The following is a 21,734-nucleotide window of genomic DNA, read 5'->3' as shown; positions in this document are numbered from 1 at the left end:
ATGGATGCTATCATCAAGAGTATTAAAGGAGTTGATTTATTATGCTTATATATATATATAATATATATAATAAATCATCAAATTATATGTATATAATAAATCATCTCCTTTAATGCTCATGATGATGGCCTTATGAGGTGAATACTACTATTATTATCACTAAAAATAAAGAAATAGAAGCACAGAAAGGACATGTAATTTGTCCAGGGTAACATAAATGTTTTTTTTTTTATTGTACTGCCCATATTCCATAGTGGGGGATTATGTTGGACAGGCCTAGATAAGCAACATTTTTTTACCCTTTCTGGCTCTGGGACCTTTTGAAAGTTACAGCTTCTTCAAGTGTCTGTTTCCTCATATGTAAATGGGGATAATGTTAGTACCTATTTGAGTATGGTGTGAAGTTTCAATGAGATATTATAAGTGAAGCGTGTGTTTGGCTCAGTGACAGAGGGTGCTCCATGATTAGAATCCCAGATTTTATCATTGTAACATCATTTTCAATGATTTTTCAAGTCATGTACTGTATGAAAGTTCTAGCATGCATTTAACCCTTCCCTTTGGTTAAAAACATAGGTTGTGATAAACATTCTGGCATCTCCATCTTAGGAAATGTTTCCAATTCTTCCTTATCCTACACTCCTAGAAACTGAAGTACTGGGTATTCACATTTTAAAGACTTTTGATATACCGTGTAAAACGGCCCTCCTTAAAGGTTTAGTCAGTTCAGACGTCCATTTCTAATCCAGATGTGGGAAGCAGGTGCTCAACCACTGAGCCACATCCGTTCCTCATACTGACTGTTAAGACATGTGCAAAGCGTGGCCTTGATTCAAAAATCTCACTGATGGTTATAAGCCAAGCAATCAGTTGGAACATGAAGTCGAATGTGAGCGTGCAGACACATTCAAATAGACAATTTTCAATTTTAGGCACCAGAGGACCAGTTACAGACACCAGTGCTTCTGTATTGTAACAGGCTGATTGTCAGCATCACCATTAAGGGATCATTTCCTCAGATTTTCTTTTCCTAACAACCATAGTGGGGAAACTGGATTTCTATGATAAAAGGAAATGATAGTCCTTCCATTCCCAAAACCTTTCATTTAGATCTAAAATTACTTGTGCTTGCTTATCAATCATCTACACAGCTCTTTTTTCCTAAAATAAGATGGGAAAGCCTTCTCTTTTTCTTTTCTTAAATATTTTAAAAAAACAACTTTATTGAGATATAATTCAAAACCCACCCAATTTAATGGTGAAACCCTCTTCTCTTGCATAGGCATTCCCGGGGTTTTTCAATTCAATTACTGTGTCCACTGTTTGGCTTTGTCTGCTGTCAATTAGCTTTTTTGTGCCAAATTTTCAGCATCAAAACAGTTGAAGATCCTGGCCTTTCTCTACTAAGCCGTAACTGGGGAACATCCCAATTTAGTAGCAAATACGATGATGCCAAGGCCTTTTGAAAAACTTATCCCTACCTCTGTCCTCCCAGCAAGGATTCTGGAACAAACGAATTAAAAATTAAATTAAATTTCATTATGCAAATCAGAAACACCCATGTGGTTCCTTTGCCTCTCAGTTAAATTTCTTTTAAAAAAAGTACATGGGGTACTTTCACACCTCAAAATCTGGGATATTCATTGTTCAATTCGGCAGCACATTTACTAAAATTGGAATAATACAGAGAAGATTAACATGGCTCCTGCACAAGGATAACACCCAAATTCATGAAGCATCCCATATTTTTGAACCCATAGCTGGATGAGAATTGTGGCTAATGGTTCAAATGCAAGAATGTTCTACTGTGAACTAGAATGGAAGTAAGTCACTATTGCAGGGTGGTGGGAATGTGGAAAAGCATGAGAAAGATACAATTAATGTAACTAAGGACTATAGTTAATAGGAACACTGTAATGTTTTTGCATTAATGCCAAAGATGCACTGTGCTAATAATACGGGGCATGGAAAAAATATGCCAAATGTATGCTATGGACCATCATTAGTGGTAATAGCCTGATGATATTGTCTCATAATCTGTAACAGATGTTCCACAATGGTGTGGTATGTTGGTGAAGGGTTGTTGTATGATGATTCTACACATGTGCATGATTTTTTTGTAAGTTCACAACTTTTGTAAGAAAAATATATTTTTAAGAATTTTTTTAAAAAGGGAAAATCTGGAATCCTCAAGAAAATGGATACAATGTGATGCCTGAGTTAACACTAAGCACCCTGTTCATCTGGTTTTGGGTCCAACGCCAGGCAGCAGTGCTTCCCTCATCAACAATGCAATTTGGCCATCATGTCCCAGCCCAGTCACTTTGACAGGGCACTGGGAAAGGTACCAGAGAAACAATGGAACTGACAACATTGGAAGGCAGTTTTGGGCAGCCTCATATCCAGTCTTGGACACGGAAACGCAATCAATACTAAATGATGTGGGCCTTTTGGTCTGTTTGCCAGATTCTCCTAGGTGTGAATAACTGATTCCTTGTATATGCATCAGGCCTCTTTGGCAACAATAACTGCCCTCTCCACCTGATAAATCAGAAAAGTAAGATTGAAATTGAGAGTGAAGTTTGGATGTTCTAAAATTGACTGAGGTGATGACAGTGCAACTCTGTGACAAAAATGAAAGCTGATAAGTGTATACTTTGGATGAGTCGTACAAAGCCGAGGACTGTATAACAGGGAATCCTGTGGTGCAAGATGAACTGTAGTTAACAGAATAGGAGAATATTGTCTTATGAATGATAACAAATATATAGTACTAATATAGGGTGTTAATAATTTGGGCGGGTTGGGGGAAAATATACCAAATGTAAGATATGGGCTATGGTTAGGTGTAGTATTTTGATGATGCTTTCATAGTTTGTAACAAGTGTTTCACAGCCAGGTCAGATGTTATTGGTGGGGACATGTTTGGCAGCCCTTTTTGATGAAATACATGTTTGTTTTGTAAATTCACAACTTTTCCTAAACACTTACTGTTTATATATGTTCATGCATGAATGATAAACTTTTTAAAAGTTTTTAAAGAGTAAAGTTTGGAGAGCCTGCAACCAGTCATTCAATTGCCCACCAACAGAATTTTTACTGATGTCCCACTCTGTGTGATTGGCCACCTTCAGGCTTATGGAGACATTTGAGAACCCAAAGGAACTGCTAACCGAGCAGCCCTGACATGTCTTCTACATTATTTGCCATTGCATGCCCTCAAAACTGCATTACTGTTTCTCAGAGACTATTTGTGGCAGCGTCCCTTCCCAGCACCTTTATACACACAGAGACTGAGAGGAAAAATGTGGCCTTTGCTCAGTGAGATGTGAGGCACTGCACATAAGCCCCCCTTCAGGTCTGCAATTGGATTTTTATTTATTTGAGGCTGTTCATTTCCTGTGATTCCTCACCACATATGGTGCTGTGCCGGGGTAGAGAGCTTCCCAAGGTCCAGGTTAACAAGCTGCACCACCTGCAGGTGCACACCTCCATGGCAGATGCCGTGCACCCTGAGCTCTGCCAAGCTCCCTGATCTCCCTGACTCAGGCCACGGAGGACGGCTTTCTTCATTAGGAGCTGCTTATCGTTCAAAGGCCAAGAAACCAGTGCTGTGCGCACAGACAGAGAATACCTAAAAACGCGAAAGAGTGTGTCCACTCCTAAAACAGCAAGTATAACTTACACCTGGAATCTAGATCAAGTAATGTTGTGCTACAGCCTCATCCCAATGCTCTTCCTCTCTGTATGTGGGGAAGAAGGGGAGAGACTGGAGGCTCTGTTCCAAAGTCTCTCCCACATTCACAGCACAGAGCAAGGAAGGAAGCAGAATCACAATGTCGAGGTCCCCCATGATTCTTAGACATGGGAGCATCGATGACCAAGTGACTGAAAGAAAAGGAGCTACAGCTGGCTACCGGCTCTGATCCTAATTTTTCCTCCAGGACACTGTATTCTTTTTCCTTCTACTAAGGTTGTACCGAACATCTGGGCACAGGATAATCCACTTAATTCAACACTGATCGCCACTGTCCATCTTCCCAGGGTAGAATATTTCACATATCAACTATCATGCAATCCATTATTCATGTGGCAACCACAGTGGTATCTCTAAAGCATAAATCTGACAGTGTTACACTCCTGCCCTGAAATCCACTGAAGGTTCCCCCTTGTCTACAAAACAAAGGCCTGGCTCCTTAATCCAATATACAGAATCTTCCAGGATTTTATCTCTACTTACCTCTCCAGTGTCAACTCTTGTTTTCTCCCTAATCTGCCCTGCAGCCTCTGTTTGTGGTTCCACCAAATAAATGAAAGTCTTACTTTCTGCCAATTCTCCTGCATTGGCCTAGATGAGAATTTTTTTTTTTTTCTTTCTCTCCCCCTCCCCTGCTTCGTTTGGGCTCTCTGCTTTCTTTACCTGCTTGGAAGCACCAGGAACTAAACCTGGGATCTCCCATGTTGTAAGCAGATGCCCAACTGCTTGAGCCCATATCTGCTTTCCCAGATGGGTATTTTTGATATGGTAGACTCTTAACCAAAGCTGTCTTTTACTAAGCATTTACCATGAGCTGGAAAGTGTCTGAAGACTGTATTTTAACTCATTTATATACTTCTATTTGCTTTACTGATCATCTAAGAAAATAAAGCAATCAGGATAAGATCATTTGATTAAGTTTTAAGAGAAAGGAAGAACAGGAGGAGAAGGGTTTCTGTACCAAGAAATTTTTAACAGCTATATTGAGATACAACTTGTATATAATAAACTGCATGTAACTGAAGTATACAAATGAATTGGCTTTAATATACACACATCTCTGAAGCCATCACCACAATCAAGATGGTGAATATATAAATCAGCCCCAAATTTTCCTTTTGCCCTTTTGTAATCTCTTCCACCAAGTGGTCACCATTCTCTTCCCATTGCCAACCACTCATCTGTATTCTGTCACTACAGATAAATTTTTTAAGTTTTGTAGGAATTTTAAGTAAATGTAATCATATAATATGTACTCTTTCATCATCCTTTCACTTGGCATAATTATTTTGAGAGTTAGCCATTCTGTTATCTGTATCAACAGTTTATTCCTTTTCTTCACTGAAAGTTATTCCATTGTTTGGATATGCTACAATTTGCTTAGCTATTTGCCTATTGATGGACATGTGGGTTGTTTCTAATTTGAGCCTATTACAAATAAAGCTGTAAAAAATAAGAATATATGAGTCTTTGTCTAGGTATATTCTTTCCTTTCTCCTGGGTAAAAATATAAGAGATAAAAGTCTAGGATATAAGGTAGATATATGTTTAACTTTTTAACAAACTGCCAAAGTGTTTCTAAAATGGTGGTGTCATTTTACATTCCCACCAGCTGTATATGAGATTTGTAGTTGCTGTCTGTCTCACCAACACTTGGTATAATCAGACTTTTTAATTTTTCTGCTAAGCAATTGAAAGACATTATGTCATTTTCTCTAAACAAAATTATAAGTAGGAAAAATTATACCCATTATGTAGATGAAGGTTCAAAACAGCATAGGAGAATGGGATGGGGATAACCACCAAGAATCCAGCTTCTATAACCAGAGGAGGACGAGAGAGCAACTAGGACTTCAAAGAAATACTAGTTGGGCCAGTATTATAGCTCATAGTGTAGAGATCTCCAAACCCCAAAGATTAATTTTGCAGGCCCCTGACTGCCCACTAGCAATTTTCTGTTTTCTATTTCCTGTGCTTTAAGTTCTTTCTGAAAATGATAGTTGGACTCCAATGCTTCAAGTCAAAGCACAGAGTTTTGTCTGAATATCTTTGCTTTAATTGTAAAGGTAAGGCCTGGGTCCTTGTGCCTGGGTCTCTTGGTGGCAGAGGTCTCAAAGTAAAAGACCCCAGAGGGGGTATTGGAATTGCCCTGCATGACATTGCAGTGATGGATACAGGCCATTATATATTTTGTCAAGACCTATAAAATTGTGGGAGACAAAGTGTAAATTATAATGTAAACTACAGTCCTTGGCTGGCACAGTGCTTCAATATGTGTTCATCAATTGTAACAAATGTACCACAGTAATGAAAGATGTTAATGTGGGAAAGTGTAGGAGGGGGAGTGGGAGGGGGTGGGGTATCTGGGAATCCCCTATATTTTTGATGTAACATTTATGTAACTAAAGCTTCTTTTAAAATGAAAAAGAAAAAAGAAAAAAAGAAATACCCTAGAGGGGGAAAGTGGGACCAAGGAAGCAGATTCAAGGTCTCTTGTTGAGTCTTCCTGATTACTAGGAATTTCTTCTTGTGTTATATCTCCCTTCAAACCTCAAATGGTTTTTGTTCTAATGTAGTAAGCTATTTCCTTATTAGTTCTAGCTTGGCCAAGTTTTGCACGTGCTTTGGGCTTTTTGTCTACTGTAGTAGCTATTCTTGCTAGAGCAAGGGCCTACAATTATCCTAAGTGATTGCACCTGAAATTAACTGATGCATCAGAGGAGAAGACGACTGAGCCATCCCCAAGCCCTTGGCTAACACCAGCTGTGTGAACAGCTGGTTTAGAGGACCAGTAAGAGAGAAACTCAGTTATCACCAAGGCCCCAGCAGGCAACAGAAAGAGTATGGTTTAATATATTTCTGAAATAAATACAAATAGGCAAAACCAAATAGCATTAATAACCGAAAAGCAAACCCATCCCAGTGTGGCCGGCACAGATGACCTCAGCAAAAAACTATGCATTGGGATTATTCCCTCCACTGTTTTTAGGTACCAGATGAAGGTTCTTTAGTAAACATTCCAGAAGGGAAAACAAGAAGTGTTATTTTAAAATTTTTTTTGTGTATGCATATGTGTATATTTATCCATCTAGAATTAGAGCCATCAAACTGTTGATAATAATTGTCTCTAAGGGATGGAACTGTAGGAATCCTTTCTCTTTTCCAATTTGGCCACTGTTTGGAAAAAAATTAAAAAGAAGGGCAATGTTACTTGGTAAAATCCACAAAGGAGGCAAAAAACCTGTAAGTATATTCTCTATTTAAATAACAAAACAGTGTTACACAAAAGGAAAGATAAGGCCCAATCTATTTACATACTCTTTTTATGTTCAAAAAGTTCAAAATAGCTTTCAAGTCTGCTCAATGTGTCCTAGTCCCACAGGCTTTCTTCAAACCAGTGCCATCTTTTGTGCAATCTACAATAGTTACTTCACTAGTTTCTTACCTCTGTCTACTTAACTTTGTTCATCCTCAAGCACTGTCCCTGAAATTCTACTTCCAAAACACTCCTGCTCATATCACACCCATGTATGTAAACTTCTGTTGACTTTCCATAGTGTTCTAATTTGCTAGGCTGCTGAAATGCAGATACCAGGAAATGGATTGGCTTTAAGGATACAGATTTATTAATTTATAAGTTTCAAGGATGAGAAATATGTCCAAATCAAGGCATCAGCTGATGATGCTTTTTCCCCAAAGACTGGCTGCTTCGGTCCTGGACTCCTCTGTCACATGGCAAGGCACCTGGAAATGTCTGCTGGTCTTTCCCTTCTCTTCTGGGTTTCCTTGCTTACAGGTTCTTGCTTCCCTGACCTTCTCTTTCTTTCTCCCTCTCCCTCCCTCCCTCTCCATATCCATCCCATTTATAAAGGACTCCAGTAAGAGGATTAAGACCCACCCTGGGCCATGATTTAACTGAAGTAACCTAATAGCCAGGCTCTACTTAACAACAGGTTTATACCCACAGGAATAGATTAGCTTTAAGAACATACATTTCTGGGGTACATACAACTTCCAACCATCACTCATAGCTCAAGTAGAAAGTCCAAACAGCCTTCCACAAGCTGGTTCCAACTACTTTTCACCAGCATTGCCTCTACCATGAAGTCCAACCCCACAAAACCAGAGGACATGAAAGGGAAGATAGTGCACAATTCAGCAGGTGCAAAGGGAAGATTTCATCCTAAGAAAGGATAGCAAGGATTTTCATTTCCCAGCTAAAGTTATAATACTTAAAATTAACCTGCTCTACCACCCTGAAAAGATGTGACTCTTGCCAAAAGTTTAATTTTTGAATAAAATGCTGGGATTCACCTTGTTTAAAAATCTGCCCTTCACATGAACTTTCATTATTTCTTTAAAATTATTTATTTATTTATTCTTAAAGATTTATTTATTTCTCCCCCCTCCCCTTGTTGTCTGCGCTCTGTGTCCACTTGCCTTGCATTCTTCTGTGTCTGATTGTCACAGGGAACCAATCCTGGGGCCTTCTGGTATGGGAGAGAGGTGCTCAATCTCTTGTGCCACCTCAGCTCCCTGGTCTCCTAAGTCTCTTATTGTCTGTCCCCTGTGTTTCTTTTTGTTGCATCATCTTACTGTTCCAGCTCTCCGCTTGGGCCAGCTCACCATGTGGACCAGCTCACCTTCACCGGGAGGCCCCAGGTATCAAACCCTGGACTTCCCATATGGTAGATAGGAGCCCAATCGCTTGATTCATATCTACTTTCCTAATTTTTACTATTACACTCTTTCATGTCTCCAAGAGTCAAGGTCACTTAAGTGCAATTCTCTTTCTCCTTACAGTACATGCCATGTGTTATATAAACAGTGCCCCCTGCTATTTTTGTGGATTGTTTTTAAGGTGATTCAATTTCTGATTGGATTATTGTTAGTTCCTTTCTTTGCCTGTGAACTTCTTCATTCCTGTCTCTGGGTGCCATGCTTCTTTCTTTGTGCTACAATTGCAGCATGTCTCATGCTACTTGGTATTTCTTTGAAAGACCTGTTTTGACCGCTGGACCTGTACCTTCCTAAAAGGCAAGGACAGAGTCTTCTTTATCTCTGCAGCATATTTCTCACCAGGGAGCTAGGGAGATAGTAGGTGTTTCACAATTGTTATTTCAACTGATGAAATCCCATGAGAAATTTTTAATCAAGTCAAACAGTTCAGAAGCATAAAGTATTCTATTGTTCCCTAAGAGAAGGAGGACTGCTCTTTTCTGTACAGTATTTGACAATTTAAAACAGAGCTTTTAATCAGATATAAAATAAAGAATAATTAAAGCACACCTCCATTTCCCTGACTATTCTTTACCTTTAAGGAGATTAAGTTTTATAAAAGCCATTTTTGGTTTCCTCACAAGGATACCACTGGCTATTTGGGGAGGTATCATACATCATTTGTTAGATCCCAACACTAAATCAGAAATGGCACATACATTTCAAATCCCTCCCAGTTCTGATTTATTGGTCAAGGCTGTTTAGAGACTGTATTGAGAAAGATTTCAAAACCACCCCTGGGGCAGGGGAAGAGGGCCACGACTGATTAGTGATGACTGCCATTGACGTGGGATCCCCGCATTATTCCTAAGCAGGTTTTGCTTTGTGTTCAGATCCTGGGAATAAATCTGCTCTACGGAGAAGATCAGAAGATTCAGAACTTCACGCCTAGCACCTCAAGAACTACCCCTGGCAAATGCCTCATAACTGCCTTCCATCCCCTTATCTCTGGGCCCAAATCCACCAGCCGGGACCTGGCCTTTTAGGTCCCTGGCCCAAACCTTGAGCTTGACATGTTATTCAGACCCTCTATCCTTGACTGTGTCTTTGACCCTGAATAGTGTCTATCTGATCTCCTAGATCCTTGATCCCTGGAACTCCACTTGATTGGGATAGGAATTTATTCTCATAGGCTCTGATACAAAATATCAAGGAACTATTTAGAGGATGTCTTCTCTGTGAGCATTAGGAAGAAACTATTAAGGCAATTTCAGAAAGGCATGCTGAGGGAAGTGGACTTGGCCCAATGGATAGGGCTTCCTGCCTACTACATGGGAGGTCCGCGGTTCAAACCCAGGGCCTCCATGACCCGTGTGGAGCTGGCCCATGCGTAGTACTGATGCGTGCAAGGAGTGCCGTGCCACGCAGGGGTGTTCCCCGCATAGGGGAGCCCCACGTGCAAGGAGTGCGCTGCGTGAGGAGAGCCACCCAGCATTAAAGAAAGTGCAGCCTGCCCAAGAATGGCGCTGCACACACGGAAAGCTGACACAACAAGATGACGCAACAAAAGGAAACACAGATTCCTGGCGCAGTTGATAAGGATAGAAGTGGTCACAGAAGAACACACAGCGAATGGACCAGAGAGAGCAGACACCTGGGGGGGAGGGGCGGGCGGGGAAGGGGAGAGAAATAAATAAGAAAAAAGAGCATGCTGAGCTTCCATGGGCGTTTCCCCCATGTTATAAAAACACTGTAGAGTTCTATGCCCACAGTCATCATGGAATTCGGTTGGAGAGGGCAGACAGGGAACACATCTTTTTAACAAATTCCTCAGGTGATTATCATGGATACAGTTTTGAGAACCACTGAATGAAGGATCCTGAGCTGGCTCAAAGAGAACCTTCACTCTGTCATTTCAGTGGGATAATACTCTGGCAGCTATCCAAATATCCTATTATTTAAGCCTTGCACTACAAGACTGGTTCTATTCTGATGCATTCAGTGTGATGCCTTATAGATGCTATTTTAATGCAGAGGTTTAGAAGACCCATTCCCTCCTTCAAGCCACTCTACTTTTTTCTCCCAGCAGTTTTTTTCTGACAGCACGTCTCAGCCCTTATCTTCTTTTTACCACCTTCCTATCCAAACATACCACATGCATACAGGCGGAGACCTCTAAGACCTCGTGATTCCATTCTTTTTATACTCTCTATTCCACAACCAGCTAAAAAGCTATGGTTGAACATATATATCATCCATAGGGTTTCTTAGACTTTAGCAGGGTAGGCTGTACCCTCCCTACCTGAGCATGCTTCTTTCCCAGGCTACATGTACAACTTCCATACAGACATGCCCATGGGCCAAACCTTGGGGTTAGAAATAATAAAACAAGATGACAGCGATCTCCTGTATCCTCCTTAACAAAATAGAAAATAAACTTTATGAGGGTTGATCTTTAGCAAGAAAATAAGAAACAATGCTTATACTTTATGCTGTGCTAATAAACTCAACTGATGAGAAATTCCACAAAGATATCCCTTGCATAATCAAAATGAATTCCACTTCTTGAAACAGTAATTACTGAACTCATTGCCTAACCTTTTCTTTTTCCTATTACAATGGAATTCTTCCACTTGAAGCACTTAAACTGTCAAATCTAAACAAATATGGACGGCTGGCGATTCTGTAGGTTGCTCACTTGGCAAAAAAGCCTTTTGCTGTGATCTCTTTGCCACAATTGGCAATTTTGCCGCTATCCACAATTTAAATTCCATGGTTTCATGTACACAAAGTGATATTTTTAATTGATTGCTCTTGTTTCTCTAGCCATATGCCTTTCATTAGGGTGTGTGCATTTCCTCTAACAATTTACTGTTCCCATTTGGCAATTCAGTACCTTTAATTGTGCCAATCAACCATGTAAAACATCATAACCCATCCAAAGTATACAAAGAGAAATATGTGCCTTCTAAAACTCTGGGATAAAAAGCACACTGCTTGATGACAGCTTAATTTTTTCTGCAGTTCTGTTCTATGAGTGTAATGTCTTCTAGAACTATTAGAATCACTAAACACAATTCCTGAAGTGTTGAACCATTTTCGGGTTTTTAAAGAAGTAAATTATACCCCTGACCTTATGAAAAGAGCCATATTCATGACTAGAACTGGCTAGAAATGAAAAACGAAATGGCAAGACATATATTGCATTATAAATGGCTCCTCTATAAAACGACTCTGATTATGTCTCCTTTATATGTATTTCAAGAGTAAACTTGTGAGAAAAAGGTTTAATGTTTTAAGCACACTGCATGGGGCGCTGTGTTTATTTTAATAACAAAGTAATCATTCTCTCTATAACCTATGTTGATGTACACATGAATTCAATAGTTATCAACTTACCAGCATACAGTGGAGATTTTTTTCTTCTAGCTATTGCATTTTACCACACTAACTCATATTTTATATTTCACTTGGCCCAGGGATAGATAAAAAGAGTAAAATGAAATTCAGGTTGGTTCACAGACAGTAAACATGCATTATGGAATTGAAATCTACAGTTAGAAACATACTGTATTCACAGGGGAGCGATTTTAGGAGAACTACATGTAATACAGTTTATAACTAAAATCATAAACCTAGGAACCAATTCTTGTCCTTAGTTTTAGAATTCTGTGTTGGGTTCATGGAATATTCACTTTAAAAAAATTTTTAATACAATGCAAACTTAAACTTCTGAATCAAACAAATTATGTTAAAAAAAAATACCTTTTCTCTTTGGAAAACCTGCCAAATGCTATTAATCCTTTATATGATGATCAGAGAAACAGAAGTAACAATGAAACATCAGATTCAACTAATTCCTGGAAGCAGAAGCTTTTGGAAATTTCTAGACCTTTTACCTCAATCCTCATTTTCCCACTGTGGGCACAAAAGTCTCCGAATGTTTAGGATATTTGTCCAAGGTAACACAAAGCCACACATGCCCTTTGATGTGTCAATTCTAATCAAGTTACCACCATGCGCTCTCCTGCAGTGTGTGTGCTTTAGGATTCTAAGTCCCACTTCTGGCCTCAGCATTTTATCAGTGCCAACACATAAGAGCTGCTCACATCTGGTGAAGGGTACCACATTTTATTAAGTTCAATGTTGTACAACTATAGGTTTAGGGCTACCTATCTTATAGCTGGAGGGGTGACTGTAGGTGTCAGATGCTTACTAATCATGTCTAAAATCAATACCCTTGGGTTGCCTGATTTGCATATACATCAAACCTACAGCTAGCAATACATCTACCCCATCAAATTCCAAATACGGAAAATGTATAACCAGATAAATGGGGGAAACAAACAACAGAACCATCATGGGCACTAACCATGCCTAACACTGACATGTTAGGACCCAATAATTTTAAAAACCTCAAGCTTTTAGAGCTCAGTGATTTCTGTTCTTCTACAAGCTTTTTTCCCCCTCCCCTAATGCTGGAAGTTTGGGTCTCTGACCTCACTCAGAATCACATGAGACAAATTATGGATGTCGACTGTAGGGGGCCTATGGTGAAATGGTAACCAAGGCTCACCTATACTCACCCATCTGGCTATAGTTTTATGTATATGCACAAGAGAGCCTAGGCAGGCACTGGGAAGAGAGAGAAATCATCCATAATGAGGCATGTAGTGACCATCACAGACACCCACCTAGACGATAAGTTACTGGAGTCCTTCTATGCCAAAGACATACATGCAAGGGGAAGGATATGAATTAATACAAAGATTTAATTTGGATATATTAGATAATTTTACATTGCATCATCTCTTGTTATATTGAATAAATCTATGATAAATAAAATTAACCCTAAAAGGTTACCTCTGGTTGGTTTCAAGGGGAAGAATATAACACAGTACACTGCAGATTCTAGAACCCTTTAGCAGTGACACCTGTTAGTCCAGGACTTCTCTATGCTGGGCAATACTGTTGTGCACATTTTAAACCTCTTACTTTGTACAACCAATTTGATTTCAATACATTATATATATAAACACATTTTAGAAATGCATGGTGTGGTGTGCGTTTTCACTTACCTTCTCAGCTGACTGAGCGGTGCCAAAAAAAATCGGAATGAAGGCAAGCCATACTATACACGTCGTGTACATAGTGAATCCAATAGGTTTGGCTTCATTAAAATTCTCTGGGACACCCCGAGTCTTGATGGCATATACTGTACATGTGACCATGAGAAGAATACTATATCCCAAGGAGCAAATGATTTGGAGATCTGTAATATCACATTTGAGAACCCCTCTGGCCTGCTCAGGGTTCATTGTCTTATGTTCATCATAGTCTACGATGATGTTGGGTGGGTCAACACCAAACCAAATGAAAACACCTAAAAGCTGAACCGATATTAAGCTGGAAGTGATGGCCAGCTGTGACGTCGGGCTTATGAGTCTGGGAGCTGTCACTGATTTCTTGCCCTGCTCAAATATGCGATAAATCCGATTGGTTTTTGTCAAGAGGGCTGCATAACTGATGCACATACCCAAGCCCAAGAAAACTCGCCGGAACGAACACACGGCCACATCGGGTTTGGCTATCATCAGGAAAGTGATGATGTAGCAAAGAAAGATGCCAGTCAGCAGAACATAGCTGAGTTCCCGCCCAGATGCCCGGACGATGGGCGTATCATTGTAGCGGATGAATGTGGCCATGACAAAGATGGTGGCGATGATCCCCAACATTGCCAGGAAGACAGGGATGACAGCCCAGGGGGAATGCCACTCCAGCTTTATGATGGGGATATCCTGGCAGCCAGTTCGGTTTTCATTGGGGCGCTGGTCATAGGGGCAGTGCTGGCATGTCATCTCATCAAACTGGAACTGGTAGCCATCACACGGCTCACAGGTCCAGCAGCAGGGGGTGCCCTTCTGGGTCTTCTTCCTCTGCCCAGGCTTGCACGGGAGTGTACACACCGAGGGGGGGATTTCTCGGATTCCTTTACCCCACTGCATGTCCTCTATCTACAGGGCAAGAAATAAGAAGGAGAAACAGGCAAATGACTCAAAATATAATAATAATAGCTGCAAACATTTGAGGCTTGATGAGATTAAGTTTCCCCTTAGCTAATAATGGTTATGACCAGCATGTGACCTGCAGCCATCTAACTCCAGCTTCCATACACTTAACCATTATAAAGTGTATTCCAAACATGCCTGATGATGAGAGTCCCATGACAGTGATTAAAAATGCAGAATTCCTCTTCCCACCTCAGACTTCCCAAGTCAGAATATCCTGGAAAAGAACCTTGGCATCCATATTTTTAATAAGTGTCCCAGAGGTGTCTTATGATAGGATAAACTGAGAAATACTGATGTACTCTACTGCCTCCCCCGGAGAGCAAGTGCAACTGTCCCAAATTTAAAGCAATCGGAAGAACTATACTCACCTTCCTCATTAGGTTCTGCTATTATAATAATTATTATTTTATTGAAATTATTTATTTGTTTGTTTGGCTGGTTGATATTGCAGTGCTGACCTTTTCCCCTAAAATCCTGCAGGCAGGAGTGCCATTTTCACTGAGAAGTTTTGAACCAAATTGAATTTATACTATTACTTATCACAGAGGGGCAGTAAGGTTCCTTCCTGAAGGCAGCTAAACTTAAGTATTCAGAAAGCTTTTTGATAGGAAAACTATAAAACCTGGAAACCTTTCCAGATTAGCCATCCACCTACCTCCTCTCCATCCCAGAGGAGCATGAAAGTGTGTCTGCCTAATTAGATCATTGGTTTCCCGGTCAAGAACTCATAACCATCAGTGTTACAGGAAGTGATAGCATGAGAAACAATAGAGAACTTTATTATTAGACTGAAGCCTCCCTGTAGGCAGGGTCTCACATCTTTGCCAGCCCAGCATCTGCTCTCTCCTGACCTGATATCAGTTCCTCAGATTTCTTTTCTAGGTGTTTTCCATGGGGTTGAACTTTTATTGATGCTCCAGTGTTAGAGACACATCCTAGACCTTGCCAATTAGTACACTGCAATGGTTCTCAAACTGGAGAGAGCATCAACCTCATGTGGAGGGCGGGTTACAACCGAGGTTGCTGGGCCCCATACCCAGATTTTCTGATTCTTGGGTCTGGCCTGGGAAATGAAATTTTGTACTTCTAACAAGTTCCCAGGTGATGCTTCCACAGAGACCACTCTTTGACAATCACCAATACATGCCAAACCTCCAAGCCACAGAGACTGAGTCAAGAATGGGATCATTATGTTCCTGATCATGGAACTAAATTTCATCTCTTTTTACTGAGATTTACATGAAATGAAAATTTGTTTTTGTTGGACTTAGAGTTTTTAGGATATAACCCTGTTGATGCTCAGGGCTTCAAGAAAGAAAGAATTAGTGAGAAAGATGTTAACACAGAGGAAAGCAGAGTGGAAAGGTAAAGAGAAAGATTATTGTTGACCCTGCTTGAGCTCCTGGATATAGCAATGCCTGTAGCAGGAATTCCCCTGGAATCTAAACCAGTAAATCCCCCCACGCTGAAAACAATTTAAAGTGAATTTCTGCTATTTGCAGCCAAGAGCCCTGAATAATATACCTACTAAATAAATAGTTTTATGCATCTACAAGTTCCAAAAAGATGTACTTAGTCAACAGAATATTTTACAAAATAAACTCCAATTAAACAATTTGGCTGATTTTCCCCATACCTACTTAACTGAATTTTTAATAGAATTATACCAGAAAAGAAGTTAGAAAATGTCTAAGACATTTTTTCCAAAAATGTATAATTTCAAGAGGTAAGGGGGGAGAAACAATATTTCTGCTCACTGGAATCTCAGTGCTATGTTGAAACAGGATGCTATGCATAGCTGGAAAATGTGTGTCCTTTGTTATCTAAATATGAGCTGTATTCAAAATCTGAATCAAACGTAACCCACTCTGAAAAAAAAAGGGAGGGGCTCATTTTCAAAGCTCCAGAAATAGTTCAAACCTTGTAAAATATCATAGCCTTCTAACAATTTAGCTTTAACCGGATACCCAAGAATCTTTAGACTCATGTGTGGACTCATTTGCCAGAGGACAAAATCTAGTCACTACCGATAAATCTAACTAAATATAAAACATAATCATTTCTCTCCTAGTATCATCATTTTAGTGGCAGTAAGTCACTGGCAGTCATCCCAAAGTCGTAAAATTAAGGAAATAACTTGTTATAAGAGAGAAAAAAGATACTCATTAATTTTACAAATGTCAAATTTCAAGAATTCAAATTTTGAAACCTAAAAATTTGCTATTATAAATACGAATGGTTCCAAGTATCAGATTAAAAGGCCCCAACTATGGTTAGTAAAAGAGATTGGTAAAAATACCTACAGATAAATTTCATTAACTAAACTTGAAATTACCTGATTCTTGCACTACTATAAAGTGATGGGATATGATTAAACTTGATCCATGAGAATAAATGCAGGACTCCTACAAATATAAAAACAAACTATCATTCTATACAATATTTTACAGCCAATTTTAAATGCTGCCAGCATTTTTTCCTCCTTGGAATAAAATAAAAACGCTGAACAGCTTTTTTCTCAACTTATCCAAATATATACAAGAGCTGTAACCACAAACATTACATTGACTGATTACTTAGTTTGTTTTCAATTTTCATTTAAAGTAGATATCAACTCAATTTAATTGTCTGTATAAACCAACAAATTTGCCTCTTGCTCCAAATGAACAAAAGTCTAATTTATTTACTTGCTTTGCCAAAAAAAATCATTATTGAAAATACAATCTGTGCCCCATGAACGTACCAACTAACCTTTAAAAGCTCCAGTAAGCTAGAATGTTGTTAACACAATGCATATGATTTGTGAATAGCTATACCCATCTACAGAACTATTTTTTTTTCATAAGAAAAAACAATCAGCTTCAAATACACATGGGCATTTATTTATAGGAGGATAATTATTTAGGCTATGAAAAATCAACTATAATGTCAATTCTCTTTGCCCAAGGGCTATTTGGAATGCAAATTCCAAGTGTATTCTAAACTTGCAAATAAACTATGCCTCAGTTAGTCGGAAAGCCAAATTTAAGGTGTTGAAAGGTTAAAGGCTATGGATTTTAAATCCTAGATGTGTTTTCCTCCTGGACACCCAGTGCTTATGGTTACTGGATCCTGGGTCTGCTCAGTATCTGGCTCATGAGGAAGGGTACTTAGCAAGAGGAGAGAACTTTACAGGTAATACTATCAATTAACACCATGCATGGCATTCAGATTGCTTGAATAGATGGATGAATGCTTTAGAAGAGAGCAAATTATGCAATTCTGCTCAAGGAAAGCAAGGAGAGGCCTTTCATGGAGTCCTGGGAAGGTATTCTTCACTCTTAAAAAGAAACGTAAAGAAGAGATATGCTGTCTTGTCTTTGAGCTTTGATGTATGTAGAAATGTGATGCTTGGAACTGCAGCAGTCATTTTGTAACCAAGAAGATAAAACAAAACTAAACTAAACAAAGGGGGAAAAAAGCTAATAAGCTCAGCATGGAAAAAAGTAAAAAGGACAAAGAGAGCAAAATAATTTATTTCCTTATGGCATCAAGTCACCAAATTAACCAAAACTGATACCAACTTACCCTTGAATTTCAAACATGAAATGATAAACTTTCCTTCATGGTTAACCAGCTCCCTGGGTAGTCTTTTACTTGAAGCTGGAACATTCTAACACACACATTTTTCTTACTTCCGTATCTAGTAATTTTTTACTTCTGTGGACCTTTGGAGACTGTTAGGCAATTATCAAATACTTCAAGTTCTGGCACGGATAGTAGATACTTACAGAAGGAAAGGAACTCTAGAATTACGCATCATCAAAAACAGTTTTCCTTGTCTTCTGAGAATGGTCAGTAAAGTTTTGGACTCAGAAAATTGGCTTTTACTCCACTGCTTCTGGCTCAGACAGAAAAAATGAAAAATCACCTGTGAATTAAAGTTCTTTGGCACATGTATTTGGCAAAGAACACTTGGTGTCTTGTCTATTAGAGAGACCTTATAATCACTGGGAACCCAGACTAGTTGCTGTCTTACTGCCAAACAAAATTAAACCCAGAGAATTTTTATAAACACTGTTTGGTGCATCCATTTATCTAGATTTGTCCCTTTCCTCAAATGGACACTTTCTATCTGAAAGAAAATTGTCACTCAAATGTTATTTTCTTTGGTGAAATCCCATTTGCATGTTTCCAAAGCTTACTCTGTAGACTAAGCTGGCTCGTGTTTTTATTGCACATTTCTCTGCAATATTATTTTGAATTATCAGAATCTTAATAGAATATGATAATTTTAAAAGAGCTTTCTTATTAAAATGCCATTAGTTCATTAAAATGCATTTGTCCTCTCTAATTTATGGAAAAAGCTTTTTAGTGTAAATGCACACGAATATTAAGTTTTCAATTCCAGAAAAGAGCTAAATTTCCATTCTGGTGGGGAGTGCGTAAAAGAAAGCTAGCAGGAGCTTGACAAGGATGTAAATTTGAGGCAGAATACTAGACTACGAAGCAGAATTCTGGGACTACTATGTTACAATAGAAACACTTATTAATTCAGAATCTACTTATCCAAAATTTGTAGCTATAAGAATCATCTTTTTTTTAGGTATTCTAGAAAGAAAGCATCATAAATGAATATTACTGGGAATGGTTTTTAACTACAGTAGACACTGAGTATTGTTGGAAGACCCTGAAGGTCCAAAATGTGGATGAATTTATAATGCTACTGAGGCACAATTTTGAATAAAGCCAGCAGTTCTAAACCTTGTCTACACATTAGAATCAGTTGGAAATCTAAGAATGCCAAAGCCCAGGTCACACCCTAGACTAATGAAATTACAATCTCTGGGGGATGAGAAAGAGGCACTAGTATTTTTTTAAAGCTCCTCAGGTGATTGCAATATGCAGACAAGAAAATCTTTGGGCTGAGTTGTGTACTTAGTGATGACAAATTTACTTCTCTGGGTTTCTGTTCTTGACCTTGTGATGCACTAGATGTCATTAAAATCTGAGTGGGGCACATGAAGTGCTTACTTATACACTAGCATGATATATTGGGAAAGTATGATGCTGCTGTAGTGATATTACTGATAAGGTCTCTGGACTTAACTTTCATGAATGCCATTGGTTCAACAAATTTAAATGCCTTACAGAGGCTGGGCACATTAACTAAACAAATGAAATTGGTTGATGTAAGAAATATTTCTTCCTAAAAATGGAAAATAACCGAGTCTGTTAAACTAATGTGTATATCAAACACAGATTACATAATAGTTGTGCCTAAATTATCTGCATTTACTATTTCAATGATTGCATTGTACTCAAGAATGAGGGGCAATGAGGTGGGTTCTTATTTTAAATTTGCATAATTAAAAGCTCCCAGACTAATTGAACAGCATATCCCAAAAGCAAATCCAGGGAAGTGGATATGGCTCAACTGATAGAGCATCCACCTACCATGTAGGGGGTCCAGGGTTTGATACCCAGGGTCTCCTGACCCCTGTGGTGAAGCTGGCCCACATGCAGTGCTGCCATGTGCAAGGAGTGCCGTGCCATGCAGGGGTGCCCCCATATAGGGAGTCCCAAGCGTGAGGAGTGCGCCCTGCCCGGCAAGGAGAGCCACCCCATGTGAAAAATGCAGCCTGCCCAGGAGTGGCGCCCCACATACAGAGAGCTGATGCAGCAAGATGACAGAACAAAAAAGAGACAAAGATTTCCAGTGCCACCTGACAAAAATGCAAGCAGACACAGAAGAAAATGGACACAGAAAGCAGACAATGGGGGGGGGGGCGGCGAGGAGGAAGGGGGGAGAAATAAAGTAAATCTTAAAAAAAAAAAAAAGTAAATCCAGGTCTGTCTTTATAAAACTCTCATGTCTACACAGCTAAAAAGGGCTGATTTTATTTGGCTTCAGAGGTTCCTCCACCCCACCCCTCAAAAAAGCAGCAGGATAGGAATCTCCTGGATTTTATAATATAGATTCTTTTTAAAAATAATCTATTCTGGAGGCAGCTTTTGAACCCTTAAGGTGACTATTCTCCTTGACCTGCACAAATAATCCCTTTCTTTAAAACCCTGCCCTGGTGTCTCAGGAATTGCTTTGGGAGGAAGGAACCCGCTTTGCTCAGTATCAATTGGCGACCCAGATGGGACAAGGGACAAAGGGGTCTCTGAAGGAGTACGACTGCCCAGGGTTCTGGGGCCCCAGTGAGTGTTGCCAAGAACACCCTTGCATATTGCAAACAACACTGATCCCAGAGGAGATCTTAAAAGTTGTAAAAACCAGAGGGGCAGAATGATGGAAAACTCAGGGATGAGCCATACCAGCAGAATGAGAATTGTGAGTCAAATTCAAAGTCTCTGAATTATTCCTATGGCAGATAAGCCCTGAAACCCAGAGGTGCCAGTATCTCCAAGAATGACAACCAGCATCATTCCTCTCCCCATAATGTTGACCTACCCTTTTTCGGCATGGAGAAGCCAGAAAGATTGTTATCCAAATTTCCCAGAGATTGGGAATTTTACAAAACAGAGAAGGAGCTGTAACTGAGGATTAAGGATTAGTACAGAATTATGATTGCTAAATCATTACATAGATTTTTTTTTACTTTCAGCATATTATAAAATAGCCAGAGATTGATACATGAAATTGCTGAAACTAGCTGCACTGACCTCACCCTTTGTATGTGGTCATTTCCACATACAAATAAAAATCTGCCATTTTGATGATTATTCCGGAGGGAACTTACTTGTGTATATGGTCATTTCTACCTGCTACTATGATAATTATTCCAGAGGTATCTTACCCTTTTATGTGAACGTTTCTATTGAAAGAATAACTATGCCACCTCCTGTTTATTATTCGTATGAAAAACCTCCTCACTGACTTTTGTTCTGTACTCCCCCATTCCAGATGACTTTATCTTGGATAGCGGTTATCTTGTAATGTAATAACCTTGTAAAACACACTGGTTTGGTTCCCATCCCCCATCCTGTTCACCGCTTTAATGTCTATTAATGAAGGAACCTTTGCCTGTTCCACCCCAATTACTCATTGGCATAAACTAAGCCTGGATATTACCAATTATAGGGATTACTGCGTTCCAGGAGGCAGTTTTTGGGCTGCTAAGGCAACTGTTTGCTGTTGCTTTGGGCAAACAAAGTCTCACTTTGTTGTCTCAGGAATTGGTCTTTAAAGTGCCTTGGGA

At 39.3% G+C, this 21,734-nt stretch overlaps 1 protein-coding gene and 1 non-coding gene across 4 annotated transcripts in view; one reads left to right on the top strand and one right to left on the bottom strand.

Annotated features, from left to right (window-relative positions):
- Nucleotides 1-21,734, bottom strand: part of GRM7 (glutamate metabotropic receptor 7) — a 1,023,847-nt gene that overhangs the window by 168,646 nt on the left and 833,467 nt on the right. For all 3 annotated transcript variants that reach the window (XR_011647555.1, XM_058288955.2, XM_058288956.1), the window contains exon 8: nucleotides 13,555-14,490. Coding sequence is in view for 2 of the 3 variants with exons in the window: in XM_058288955.2 (XP_058144938.1) it covers nucleotides 13,555-14,490 (936 nt within the window). In the remaining variant the exon portion in view is untranslated. The remainder of the gene's footprint in view (nucleotides 1-13,554; nucleotides 14,491-21,734) is intronic.
- Nucleotides 1,646-1,750, top strand: LOC111763672 (U6 spliceosomal RNA). The gene has a single exon (XR_002796500.1). It is a non-coding gene; the product is annotated as a U6 spliceosomal RNA (small nuclear RNA).

The sequence above is a fragment of the Dasypus novemcinctus genome, chromosome 26 (genome assembly GCF_030445035.2).
Source record: "Dasypus novemcinctus isolate mDasNov1 chromosome 26, mDasNov1.1.hap2, whole genome shotgun sequence".
NCBI lineage: Eukaryota > Metazoa > Chordata > Mammalia > Cingulata > Dasypodidae > Dasypus > Dasypus novemcinctus.
The sequence above is the reverse complement of the archived record's forward strand: the minus strand, read 5'-3'. Positions and strand labels throughout refer to the sequence as shown.